Source organism: Cetorhinus maximus, chromosome 5 (genome assembly GCF_964194155.1).
Source record: "Cetorhinus maximus chromosome 5, sCetMax3.hap1.1, whole genome shotgun sequence".
In the NCBI taxonomy this organism is placed as follows: domain Eukaryota; kingdom Metazoa; phylum Chordata; class Chondrichthyes; order Lamniformes; family Cetorhinidae; genus Cetorhinus; species Cetorhinus maximus.
Genome location: NC_135883.1, coordinates 137,138,653 through 137,153,108, shown reverse-complemented (window position 1 = coordinate 137,153,108; position 14,456 = coordinate 137,138,653). Strand labels below are relative to the sequence as shown.

General features: G+C 42.8%; 1 protein-coding gene across 3 annotated transcripts in view; it reads left to right on the top strand.

The window, feature by feature from the left end:
- The window catches only part of atg5 (ATG5 autophagy related 5 homolog (S. cerevisiae)), a 207,288-nt gene extending 199,074 nt beyond the window's left edge, over positions 1–8,214 (top strand). For all 3 annotated transcript variants that reach the window (XM_078542505.1, XM_078542504.1, XM_078542506.1), the window contains exon 8: positions 5,250–8,214. In XM_078542505.1, the coding sequence (XP_078398631.1) occupies positions 5,250–5,386 (137 nt within the window). In that variant the 3' untranslated portion in view covers positions 5,387–8,214. The remainder of the gene's footprint in view (positions 1–5,249) is intronic.
- The last annotated feature ends 6,242 nt before the right edge of the window (positions 8,215–14,456 follow it).

Genomic DNA, 14,456 nt, shown 5'->3' with positions numbered 1-14,456 from the left:
AGGTAAATGCCAGTGTTACAGCTGTACTGGAGCATCTTGGCTAGGGGCACGGCAGGTTCTGGAGCACAAGTCTTCAGTACTATTGCTGGAATATTTTCAGGGCCCATAGCCTTGGCAATATCCAGTGCCTTCAGCCATTTCTTAATGTCACATGGAATGAATCGAATTGGCTGGAGATTTGTATCTGTGATGCTGGGTACCTCTGCAGGAGGGCAAGATGGATCATCCACCCGGCACTTGTGGCTGAAGGTTGTTGCGAATGCTTCAGCCTTATCTTTTGTACTGATGTGATGGGCTCCTCCATCATTGAGGATGGGAATATTTGTGGAGCCTCCTCCTCCAGTGAGTTGGTTAATTGTCCACCACCATTCACAACTGGATGTGGCAGGACTGCAGAGCTTAGATCTGATCCGTTGGTTGTGGAATCGCTTAGCTCTGTCTATCACTTGCTGCCTATGCTGTTTGGCATGCAAGTAGTGTGTTGTAGCTTCAGCTGGTTGATGCCTCATGTTTAGGTATGCCTGGTGCTGCTCCTGGCATGCCCTCCTTTACTCTTCATTGAACCAGGGTTGACCCCCTGGCTCGATGGTAATGGTAGAGGAGGGATATGCCAGGCCATGAGGTTACAGATTGTGGTTGAGTACAATTCTGCTGCTGCTGATGGCCCATAGCGCCTCATGGATTCCCAGTCTTGAGTTCTTAGATCTGTTCGAAATCTATCCCATTTAGCAAGGTGGTAGTGCCACACAACACGATGGAGGGTTTCCTTAATGTGAAGATGGGACTTTGTCTCCACAAGGACAGGTGGTCATTTCTACCAATACCATCATGGACAAAACTACCTGTAGCAGGCAGGTATATTTTTCCCTCTTGGTTCCCTCACCACCTGCCACAGACCCAGTCTAGCGGCTATGTCCTTTAGGACTCAGCCAGCTCGGTCTGTCCTGGTGCTACCAAGCCACTCTTGGTGACTGACATTGAAGTTCTCCGCCTAGAGTACATTCTGTGCCCTTGCCACACTCAATGTTTCACAAATTGGAGAAGTACTGATCCATCAGCTGAAGGCAGGGGGGCAATACATGATAATCGGCAGGTTTCTTTGCTCATATTTGACCTGATGCCGTGAGACTTCATGGAAGCCGGAGTCGATGTTGAGGACTCCCAGGGCAACTCCCTCCCAACTGTATACCACTGTGTCGCTACCTCTGCTGGGTCTGTCTTACTGGTGGCACAGGACATACCCAGCGATGGTGATGGCGGTGTCTGGAACATGGTCTGCAAGCTGTGATTCCATGAGTATGACTCTGTCAGGCTGTAACTTGATTGGTCTGTGAGACAGCTCTCCCAATTTGCCATTTCTCCCTTTTTGCTGGGTTTGCCATTGTCATTTGGGGTCCCTAGGTCGATGCCGGATGGTCCATCCAGTTTCATTCCTTTTTAATTACTTTTTAGGCCAGTCAGCCTAACCTCAGCAGTGGACAAATTATTGGAAAAAATTCTGAGGTACAGTATTGCCATTTAGAAAGGCACAGATAAATCAAGGGCAGTCAGCATGGATTTGTTAAGAGAAGGTCATGTCTGACGAACTTGATTGTATTTTTTGAGGAGGTAGCAAGGAGGGTCGATGAAGGTGGTACAATTGGTGTAGTCTTTGTGGATTTTAGCAAGGCTTTTGACAAGATTCCGTATGGCAAAGTGATCAAAGAGGTAAAAGTCCATGGAATCCAAGGAAAAATGGGAAATTTGCTCCAAAATTAGCTCAGTGGCAGGAAGCAAAAGGTAATGCTGACAGATGTTTTTGTGGCAGGTTGACTGTTTTGATTGGTGTTCTGCGGGGTTCAGTACTAGGTCCCTTGTTTTTCATGGAATATATTGATTATTTAGATTTCAATATAGGCCGCATTAGGATTAAGAAATTTACAGATGAGACAAAAATTGGCAATGTGATTGACAGTGAGGAAGAAAGATGTGGACGACAGAAATATATTGATGGACTGTTCAGATGCACAGAAAAGTGGCAAATGGAATTCAATCCAGAGAAGTGTGAGGTAATGCATTTGGAGAGGGTAAACAAGGCAAGGGAATGCACAGTAAATGGTAGCTTACTGAGAAGTGTAGAGAGACCATGGAATGCATGTCCACAGATCCCTGAAAGTAACAGGACAGGTAGATAAGGTGATTGAGAAACCAGGTGCAATGCTTTCCTTTATTGGGTATATAGGAGCTGGGAGGTTATGCTAGAACCGTATGAAATGCTACTTATGTCACAGCTGGAGTACTGCATGCACTTCTAGTCACCACATTATTAGCAACAATGTGGTAGTACTTGAGAGGGTACAGAGATGATTTACACTGATGTTGCCAGAGCTGAAGAATTTTAGCTATGAGGAAAAGCTGGATACACTGGTGTTTTCTGTGGAGCAGAGGAGGCTCAGGAGATTTAGTTGAGGCTTTTAAAAGTTATGAGGGGCCACAATAGAGTGGATAAGAAGGACCTGTTTCCATAAGCAGAGAGGCCAATAACTGGGTTGGGGGGTGCGGGGGGCACAGAAATTTTAAAGTAATTGGTAGAAGGATTAGAGGGGAGTTAAGAAATCTTTTCACCTGGCGGGGGGGGAAGAGTCCTAAACTCACTGCTTGAAAGAGTGGTAGAGGCAGAAACCCTCATTGCTTTTAAAGGTACTTGGATATGTACTTGAAGCGCCAAACCTACAAGGGTGTGGAGCAAGAGTTGGAACAAGGCTGCATTGTTCTTTTCAGCTGGCACAGATATGATGGCCAAATGGAGGTCTCCTGTGTAATAAATTTCCATTGTACTGTGATTTGTTTAACCAGATGCCCCTTTTCACCAAACACTAACCTCTGCTGAATAAATATGAAAATGTTTCTAAACTCCGTGTTAAATGTGAAAATGATCACTGAATAAATGTAATACCTCAAATATAAATGAAATCAATCTTAAAATTTTTAAAAATCAATTATGTGCTGCATTTTATATATGGGCTCCCGGCCTCTCCTCACTGGACTAATTTTGTCCGTTTACCAATTATGAAGGCCTATATAAACACCTGAGAACTAAATGACAACCAGAAAGGGCTCCAAAGATGATTGCGTTCTTGGATCAGGGTATATTTCTTCTCAATTGATAACAATGACACAAATCAACAATTGCTTTATCCTCCATCTTTTATCTTCTACCTTTTTCCCTCCCATCAAAGAGCCTTCTGGATTTTATATTGTGTGCCCAGATCCTTGCAGTTCCACCTCCACAGTCAATTGTTCCAAAGTAGATTTCAAAACTGAATTTGTTCTCTAAATGCGGTAACATTTGGGGGTCACCTTGGGCCAACTGGTTAAGGCAATAAACACCTGAATCATGCAGATCAAGAAAGTTCCAGGTTTGAACCCTCATTTATGGTGAGTAAACTGGTTTCATGCAGGATGATGATAAATTTTGGAATTGACCTAATTCCTCTGTATTAGTAAGGGAACACTCAGCCAGTGTTCCAGCACTAGATTGCAATGCAATGGCGCCTGCAAACATAAACGACAGGCGAGAATAGGATCAGGCTTCACTGTGATACCCTATACAATTGATAAGCCTTCTGTTATCCCATGTGCATATAGAGAATGGGCTCTTGGCCAGGTGATTTTATATATTTTCTTCTAAAGAAAATATCAGAATTGGCAAACAACTCAACCGATGGCATAAATGCTGATCGAAGACCCCGACAAAACTTTATTTTTCTCCTCATGTTGTGCACTGCGAATGTGACATCAAGGAAGATGGTCACTAATCAGAATTGTCCTTTGCTGATCCAATGACAACCTAAGACATCTGGAAAAACACAGGGCCTTCAAAATGTTTGACCTTTTGAAAGGACTGGAATAGAGAAGAAAAGAGAAAGTGACATTTGATTTATTTTTAATCAATTCTATATGTAAGCCTGCGCTTTGACTATCCCTATAAAATTTGATACAAATTTGCTTAATGTGTACTCCTTTATGGATTTGCGTTTTTATGATAAACAACACTCCGTTTGTTCACTATCACAGGATGAAAGCACTTAAACCTTGTGTATATATATTTGTTTTACTGCTACATCATGTATTGCTCGTAAGATTAAAATCTCATTCACCAGGAAACATTAGGCCAAGTTTTCTTTCAAGATTAATTACCCTTTTAAAATGAGTGTTTGATGTCTCCCTTTGGTGTATCCTGGCTTGGTTAATCCTCTTTGACCTGACCCACTGGCTATTACTGCAATTGCCATGGCAAAATCTTTCTCCGTGATGTATGGGCTATAGACGTCAGCCTGTGGTTTTTCATGTAGATGGATTCAATTAAATAGATTTTTACTGATGAATAGAATAATGTTTAAGCATTTGTCAGAACCTAAACAAAACTGTCCAGCCTTTCAACTCCACTATAAGAGTTGCCTCGTATTCTGTTTTTCATTTCCCACTAATTTTGGAAAATATGTAAGTTAAAGCCATTTTTTTTTTTTGCAAGTCTCATTTACTGTATTTGTCTTGTACCTTCAGTTTAACTTCCCATGTTTAAGCAATGGAGAGTTTGAGGTTCCCATCCAAACACAGATCATCATCTGATGCTGATTTTATTGAATTGAAAAAGTTTTTGTGCATTAGAGGTTTTACTTGGGCATGGGCACACATATGAGTAAGCACAGTGTGGACTTTGCACCAATCGTTACCATCATCATTTTTCTGACATTACTTGACACAGTTGTGTAACAACCCTGTTTTAAAGCAAATCCAATTTTAAGTGGCTGATCTACAATTTTTAAATGAACTTACTGAGCAGCATGTAACAAAGATACACCATGGGGAGTTCACGAGCGATAAAATTAGGCAATGTCAGCACTAGGTAGGAAGTGGTTTGGTTAAAAGCCTATAAGAAGCATGGTGGACAGATATTTTTGCAAGTGATGCTCTGCAAATTAACCTGTAATAATATGCATTAACAACAGAACTTCCATTTTTGAAATGTAATACATACTGAAATATGAAGCCTAATCCTGAAATTAGAAGTGTACAATTTGAGGACATACTCTGAGTTAGTGCTGTCATATCCAAATAGCTGTGCTAATTCATCAGTTTTTCCATAAAAACATGAATTACTATGGATCATATTAATTAAGGAGCTGTTCAAGAGTTTTGTGAGATTAGATATTTACATTTAACTGTGAATGTTTTATGTAACTTGGCTTTGTTTGTGCTTGAACTAGATATGGAGAAACAGTATCAAGTAGTGATTCATGGGATTGAACCAATGCTGGAGACACCATTACAGTGGCTCAGTGAGCATCTGAGCTACCCAGACAATTTCCTGCACATTACTATCATTCCTTTGCCTAGAGACTGAGGAAGCAGGCAACACTTAACAGAAAAGAAAAGCAAACCACCCCTGGACTTCCCAGAGCAGTTCTATCTTCCACTTCCATTGAGCCTGCCGGAAGCAACTTGACCAGAAACACACACTGCTGCAAGCCAAACAGGAAGAGATCCCACAACCAGATAAGGGGCTGCTCCTAGCTTGCATCACTACTATAATTCTGCTGTCGTCATAAAACCTCACTTGCAACATGAAAACTTCTCGATCACTTGTATCATTTTTCTTGTTAAATGGTAAACATATTTGCTAAGGCACCAAGCCAAGTGGAAACATATAGTGCTTGATTTGTCCTTCTGATTAACAAATAACCAGGGTATTTCCAAAAGTGACCATGACCGAATTGCAGAATGAGAGAATGGAAAGAAACATATTTGTACTTTCCAAAGGATTGTACTGGCTCACAGGAAAGCAAGTAGACAAGTGGCATTCTTTGTAATGATGCTGGCAAAGGCTTTACAGAAATGGCTGAAAGTCTGTCTCTCTCTCTCTCTATCCCACCCCACTCCCCCACACATGCAATCCCTCCCTACTTTTCCATTTTTTTTTTCACTCCATCGTCTTCCCTCTCCCACACTCTACTCGCTTCTCTCTCCTCCACTCGCTCCTCCCGTCACCTTTCCCCAGCTCGCTCCTCCTGTCACCTTTCCCCAGCTCACTCCTCCCATTACCTCTCCCCTGCTCGCTCCTCCCGTTCCCTGTCCCCCGCCTCGCTCCTCCCATTCCCTCTCCGTTGCTCGCTGCGCCCCTTCCCTCTCCCCCCACGCCCCATCCCCGCGCCCCATCCCCTTCCCCCTCTCCCTCGCGCCCCGACCCCCTCCCCCTCGCGTCCCGACCCCCTCCCCCCCCGTTCACTGTGCCCTTCCTTTCTATTCACCCTGCACATGTTCTAGTGACGGACTGTAAACTACACAATGAATTGTGTATATTACAGTTATTGGGATTTATATCTGTTGGAATCATCCCACTTTTTTATCCATTAAATGATACCCAAACTTGAAATCAAACATTTTATGTAATATAGTTGTTTGCATTCATGGTTCTGAACTAGACGCAATTCGGTATTTTTAAATATATTCGTATGGCATTTATTTTGTACTTAATAAATAATGGAAATGGAAAATTCTTATCTACAGTTATTAGACTATATACCATTTTTAAGCATGTCTTTTGCATTTCAATAAGTACATAGCACTCCAGATTTTTGTCAGAATCATGTATTTTAGGCATCTTTCTGTTCCTCTAAATAAAATACACAATGTCAATGATTTGCATGTGCAGATGACTGTGAAATATTCTCTGATCAAATATAGGCAGATTTCTTGTTTGTTGAATACCCTTACTTATGCAGTAGATTTTATGGGGCATGCAGTTAGTGGGCTTGGGTTACTGATAAAGACAGCCTAGAAAATTACAGAGTATGAATACAGTGGAACCAAATTTGTTTCCCAAAGCTGCATCCAACAATTGTGGCTATAAAATGGTTTTGGAGGAGGGGAGAAGGAAATACGGGGAATGATTATTACTAAGCCAGGGGTCACACATCAAAGGTGAAGAAATGCTTTCACAGAACTAATTATTAAATAAAACCCTGCCTTTGGAAAATATCTACTTTTTTTGCTATAAGTTGAAATGCTGATGCCTTTGGTTCTGACTTACAGTTTGCATAGCCTGTGCATGAAGGGAATTGTAATACATATAGGAAGAAAATCTGGCATTCAGAAATCCAATTTAGCCCAATACAATTTACAATAAATAATTACAATGGTCAGACTTTTAAAAAAAAAACAAGCTTTCAGAAACTTCGTTATAAATTATAAAAAATCAACTTGTACTTATTCTCTCATTGATTTGAACCAGTTACAAGAAGCAATGGATATCTGAATATTTACTGGTAGCCATGAATATTTACTGGTAGCCATGAATATTTACTGTTAGCCATGCTGTTTCATAACTATGGAAATTTTAAAATTTATGGATGCAAGTGAGTTTCAGACAAGTGGGCATGGAACTAAAACCCACCAGTTTAAACAACCAGTCTACTGAGAATAAAGAAGCCCTGGGATCTTAGTAAAACATAGTATGGGGGTGCTGCACATGATTTATACCAAGTGCTAATTTACATGCACGTTCTCTTATTTTTCACCTTTTTGGTTCACTACTCAACTGGGCAGTGAAAATGCTCACTTCCATAAAATATAGTAAGCTTCTCACATATGGTCTTTTAACAGAGCTGTAAATTTTAACATTGTTTACCATTATTAAATGAATGGCTTGTCTTCATTTAAACATGCATGCCAGTGCTATCCTTGGAAGAAGAGCCACTATGGTGAGATTGATCATTTGCATCATTGAATTTCATGGGTTGTTTTTGTGTGATTTGTAGCAGAAAGGTGGATGACACACTTTTGCATTTTACTTTGCCATGTTGGAATAATTGTAATAGGGATTATTTAAAGGTTTAATGTGCTAAATGAAAATGAACAGCCCAACTTTTTATGAAATGAAAATCTTTTATTGAGAGGAAGTAGCTTAATTCATTATCACTGCCCCTTGGTGGTTACCATACAGAAAATACTTCAGGCAATACTTTGTTTGCTTTATGGCATTGGTCAAGGTCAGGTCGGTAGATTTTTGTCCCACCTGTTATACAAATTCAACCAGTGTACATTTTCTTCTAATGTCTGGTACACCTGTCCAAATAATGTAATGCAGTACTTGTGATATTTCACTACTCTTGTTATCTGTTTTAATTATGCAACAAGACTAGTTCTTTTGATAATTAAAAAAATGAAACAGCCTACCTGGCCTTTTACTTCATATTTTTAGTGTTTTGCCTCTTATTTTTGGAAAAATGTTTCGCGACCACAAAATATGCTATCATTTGAATTTTTTTAAATGTATATAATTTTCTAACCAGCTTTCGTCAATAAATACAAAGTATTCAAAACACGTATAATTTTTAATCATTCCAAAATCACATTTTTGCTCATCTGTTAAAATTAAGTTTGTGCAAAAAAAATTGAGTATTCTGTCACTTGGTTAAATACAATGTGCAGTTTATTGACATTAGTCGTCTCAATTTCTTTGCTCCGCTCACCCATTCTAATCTGTCTCGCTCTGAATTTAATGCACTGCGTACTCTCAGGTCCAACCCCAACATTGTCATCAAACCCGCTGACAAGGGTGGTGCTGTTGTTGTCTGGCGCACTGACCTCTACCTCGCGGAAGCTGAGCGTCAACTCACAGACACTTCCTCCTACCTCTCCCTGGACCATGACCCCACCACTGAACATCAAGCCATTGTTTCCAGGACTGTCACTGTCCTCATCTCCTCTGGAGATCTTCCTCCCACAGCTTCCAACCTGATAATCGCCCAACCTCAGACGGCCCACTTCTACCTCCTACCCAAAATCCACAAACAGAACTGTCCCGTCAGACCGATCATGTCAGCCTGTTCCTGCCCCACGGAACTCATTTCTCGTTATCTTGACTCCCTTCTCTCTCCCCTTGTCCAGTCCCTTCCCACCTACATCCGTGATTCCTCTGACACCTTACGTCTAATCAACAATTTCTAGTTCCCTGGCCCCAACCACTTCCTCTTCACCATGGACGTCCAATCCCTCTACACCTCCATCCCCCACCAGGATGGTCTGAGGGCCCTTAGCTTCTTCCTTGAACAGAGGCCCGAACAATCCCCATCCACCACTACTCTCCTCCGTCTGACTGAACTTGTTCTCACACTGAACAATTTCTCCTTTAACTCCTCTCACTTCCTCCAAATAAAAGGTGTGGATATGGGTACCCGCATGGACCCCAGCTATGCCTGTCTCTTTATGGAGTATGTGGAACATTCCTTGTTCCAGTCCTACTTCGGCCCCCTCCCACAACTCTTTCTCCGGTACATCGATGATTCCTTTGGTGCTGCTTCATGCTCTCGTCAGGACCTGGAAAAATTTATTAATTTTGCTTCCAATCTCCACCCCTCCATCATTTTCATATGGTCCATCTCTGACACTTCCCTTCCCTTCCTTGACTTCTCTGTCTCAATTTCTGGTGATAGACTGTCCACCAATATCCATTACAAGCCTACCGACTCTCACAGCTACCTTGACTACAGCTCCCGCTTCCTGTAAGGACTCCATCCCATTCTCTCAGTTCCTTCGCCTCCGTCGCATCTGTTCTGATGATGCTACCTTCAAAAACAGTTCCTCTGACATGTCTTCCTTCTTCCTTAACCGAGGTTTTCCACCCACGGTCGATGACAGGGCCCTCAACTGTGTCCGGCCCATCTCCCACGCATCCATCCTCACGCCTTCTCCTCCCTCCCAGAAACATGATAGGGTCCCCCTTGTCCTCACTTTTCACCCCACCAGCCTCCGCATTCAAAGAATCATTTCCGCCAACTCCAGCATGATGCCACCACCAAACACATCTTCCCTTCACCCCCCCGGCGGCATTCCGTAGGGATCGTTCCCTCCGGGACACCATGGTCCACTCCTCCATCACGCCCTACTCCTCAACCCCCACCTATGGCACCTCCCCATGCCCACGCAAAAGATGCAACACCTGCCCCTTCACTTCCTCTCTCCTTACCGTCCAAGGGCCCAAACACTCTTTTCAAGTGAAGCAGCATTTCACTTGCATTTCCCCTAACTTAGTCTACTGCATTCGTTGCTCCCAATGCGGTCTCCTCAAATTGGAGAGACTAAACGTAAACTGGGCGACCGCTTTGCAGAACACCCGCGGTCTGTCCGCAAGAAAGACCCAAACCTCCCTGTCTCTTGCCATTTTAACACTCCACCCTGCTCTCTTGCCCACATGTCTGTCCTTGGCTTGCTGCATTGTTCCAGTGAAGCCCAATGCAAACTGGAGGAACAGCACCTCATCTTCCGACTAGGCACTTGACAGCCTTCCGGACTGAATATTGAATTCAACAACTTTAGATCTTGAACTCCCTCCTTCAGCCCCACCCCCTTTCTGTTTCTACCCCCTCCCTTTTGTTTTTTCCAATAATTTATATATATTTTTCTTTTCCCACCTATTTCCATTATTTATAAATCTATGCCTTTATTGCCCTGTTAGTCTTTCCACCCCACTCCCACTAGAGCTGTACCTGTCCTGCCATCCATTTTTAATTAGCACATTCGTTTAGATAATATCACCACCTTCAACACCTCTTTGTTCCTTTGCCTGTGACATCTTTTGATTATCTGCTCCTATCACTGCTTGCTTGCCCCTACAACCACCCCCCCAACTTAAACCAGCTTATATTTCACCCCTCTCCTAATATTGCTCAGTTCTGTTGAAGGGTCATGAGGACTCGAAATGTCAACTCTTCTTCTCCGCCGATGCTGCCAGACCTGCTGAGTTTTTCCAGGTAATTCTGTTTTTGTTTTAGATTTCCAGCATCCGCAGTTTTTTGTTTTTATCTCTGTGCAGTTTATTTGATAGTTTGAAAATTAAGCTTTACAAAACAGCCTTGTGCAAAACCCATGTTCCTTCTACTGTGATGCTGTCAAGTCATATCGGCTAGCACATGCTAGGGCTATGCTATGAAACACCCATCCCACCACCCCTACCAGTAGTTGAATTGTACCATCAATCAGATCCACTGCAGCAATTCACCAAGACTCCTTTGACAACCCTTTTCATTGCTGGATCTCTGTCACCAGCAGCACTATGTATCTTCACCCCAAGGACATTTATCTTTCTTTGTTCATTCACAGGATGTGGGCATCGCTGATAGGCCCGCCTTTATTGCCCATCCCCAATTGCCCTTGAAAAGGCGGTGATGAGCCGCCTTCTTGAACCGCTTCAGTCAGCCCTGTTAGGAAGGAAGTTCCAGGATTTTGACCCAGCATCAGTGAAGGAATGGTAATATAGTTCTAAGTCAGGATGGCATGTGGTATGGAAAGGAACTTGCGGGTGGTGCTGTTCCCATGCATCTGCTGCCTTTGTCCTTCTAGGTGGTAGAGATCATGGGTTTGGAAGGTGCTGTCAAAGGAGCCTTGGTGAGTTGCTGCATTGCATCTTTTGTAGATGGCACACAATGCTGCCACTGTGCGTCAGTTGTGGAGGGAGTGAATTTTTAAGGTGGTGGAGAGGGTGTCAATCCAGCAGGCTGTTTTGTACTGGGTGGTGTCAAGCTTCTTGAGCAGTTCAAAAAGGTGGCTCACCACCACCTTCTGAAAGGCAATTAGGGATGGTCAATAAATGTTGACTTTGTACGAATAAAAATAATAGGCTGCTAACGCACTCTGTCTATAATGGCACAAGAATAGACAAATAGGTGAAAACGACTGCTGGTGCCGATGCAACAGTACACCACAGTGCAGGATTCCAGGAGAAAAGGACAAAATTGAAGGGAAAGTGACTATCAAAACATATTCTTCACAACCCCCCACAACCAATGGATCAGATCTAAACTCTGCAGGCCTGCTGCATCCAACTCATGAATGGTGGTGGACAACTAAACTCCTCATTGGAAGAGAAGGCTCCACAACTATTCCCATCCTCAACAATGGGGGAGCCCAGGGCATCAGCGCAACGGTCTTCAGCCAGAAGTGCCGAATGGATGATCCATCTCAGCCTCCTCCTGAGGTCCCCAGCATCGCAAATGCCAGTCTTCAGCCAATTCAATTCATTCCCTTTGGTATCAAGGAACGACTGAAGGTACTGGATACTACAAAGGCTATAGGCCCTGACAACATTCCAGCAATAGTACTAAAGACTTGTGCTCCAGAACTAGCTGTGAGCTCATCACAGGCACCTACGCGGCAATGTGGAAAACTGCCCGGGAGTGCCCCATCCTCTCAAAGGACAAATCCAACCTAGCCAAGTCCCACTCCATCAGTCTACTCTCGATCATCAGTAAAGTTATGGAATAGGTCGGCGACAGTGCTATCAAGCAGCACTTACTCACCAATAACCTGCTCTCTGATGCTCAGGTTAGGTTCCACTAGGGCCCCTGAGATCCCTGTCACAAGTTTTGGAAGCTGGTGAGGGTGCTGGTTCCTCAGAGGAGTGCAGTCAGAGCCAAGTTCGTGGTACCACAGGCAGCTCAGGAGGAAGAAGAGGGGAAGAGCTGCAGTAGTGATGGGAGATTCGTTAGTTGGAGGAACAGACAGCTGTTCCTGTGGCCATAGACTTGACACCAGCATGGTATGTTGCCTCCCTGGTGCCAGGGTCAAGGATGTCACAGAGCAGCTGCAAGACATTCTTCTGGGGAGGGTGAACAGTCAGAAGTTGTGGTCCATGTCGATACCATTGGCAGGTTGGAAGGGGGATGAGGTCCTGAAAGCAGATTTCAGGGAGCTGTGAAGGAGACTGAAAAGCAGGACCTCAAAAGCAGTAATCTAAGATTGCTTCCAGTCCCACTTGCCAGTGAGCATAGAAATAGGAGAATTGAGAGATTGAAGATGTGGCTGGAGAATTGGTGTAGGTGGGTGGGCATCAAACTTCTGAGACATTAGGACCAGTTCTGGGACAGATGGGACCTGTACAAGATGGACAAGACTGCATCTTAGCAGGACTGGGACTAGCATCCTCGCAGTGAGATTCACTAGTGCTGTTGGGGAGGGTTTAACTAGATTGGCAGTGGATGGGAACCTGAGAGGGAGCTCAGATTTGAGGGAAGCAAAACAGGTAGCAAAAAAGGAATTAGAAAAATAGAAAGCAAAAATCTAAGACGAAGCATAAACAAGCATCAGATAGGATCAGAATAGAGAATAAAGCTAAAAAAGCAGAATTAAAGGCACCCCATCTGAATGCACATAGCATTCGCAAAAAAAGTTGATGCTTTTAATGCACAAATTGAGGTAAATGGGTATAATTTAGTTGCCGTTATGGAGATGTGGCTGCAGGGTGACCAAGATTGGGAACTAAATATCCAAGTATATACTGCTAGGTGAAAAAGAGGTGAGGTAGCACTTAATAAGGGACAAGATCAGTATATTGGTAAGAAAGGATCTTAGATCAAAGGATCAAGATGTAGAATCAGTTTGGGTGAAGCTAAGAAACAGCAATGGTCAGTGGGGGTTGTTTATACACCACCAAATTGCAATGGTAATGTTGGGCACGCTATAAAACAGGAAGTTAGAGCTGCATGTAACATGGGTATTACAGTAATAATGGGCGACTTCAATTTACATATAGACGGGGTTAACTAAATCAGCACTAATGCTCTGGAGGAGGAATTCCTGGAGTGTGTATGAGATGGGTTTCCGGAGCAGTACGTTGAGGAGCCAAATAGGGATCGAGCTATTTTGGATTTGATGTTGTGTCATGAGAAAGGTGCTAATTAATAACCTTGCTGTAAAGGAGCCTTTGGGAAATAGTGTCCATAATATGATGGAATTTTGCCTTAAATATGAATGTGATTTTTATTTCATCCTGAAATTAGGGTCTTAAATCTGAAGGAAGGAAATTATGAAGGTGTGAGGGGCAAGTTGGCTATGATGGATTGGGAAAATACACTGAAGAGTTTGACAAGAGAGGCAATGGCTAATATTTAAGGAAATATTACACAGTCTACAACAGATATACATTCCTCTAAGGCACAAACATCCAAAGGGAAAGATAAATTAACCGTGGTTGACGAACAAAGTTAAAGATTGCATTACATTAAAGGAAATAGCTTATAAGGATGCCAGACAAAGTGATAAGCCTGAGGATTGGGAGCAATTTAGAAACCAGCAAAGGAGGGCCAAGAAACTGACTAAGAAAGGGAAAATAGAATATGAACACAAACTAGTGAGGAAAGGCAGACTGTAAAAGTTTCTTTAGGTACCTGAAAAGGAAAAGATTAGCTAGGACAAATGTGGGCCCATTACAGGCGGAGACAAAATAATTTATACTGGAGAACAGGGAAATGACGGAGAAAGTAAACAGTTACTTTGCCTCTGTCTTCACGGAAGAAGATACAGAAATCTCCCAGGAATGCTAGGCAACCAAGGGACTTATGAAACTAAGGAACTAAAAGAAATTAATATTAGTAAAGAGTAATTTGAATAGTTAACTGGATTGAAGGTTGATAAACCCC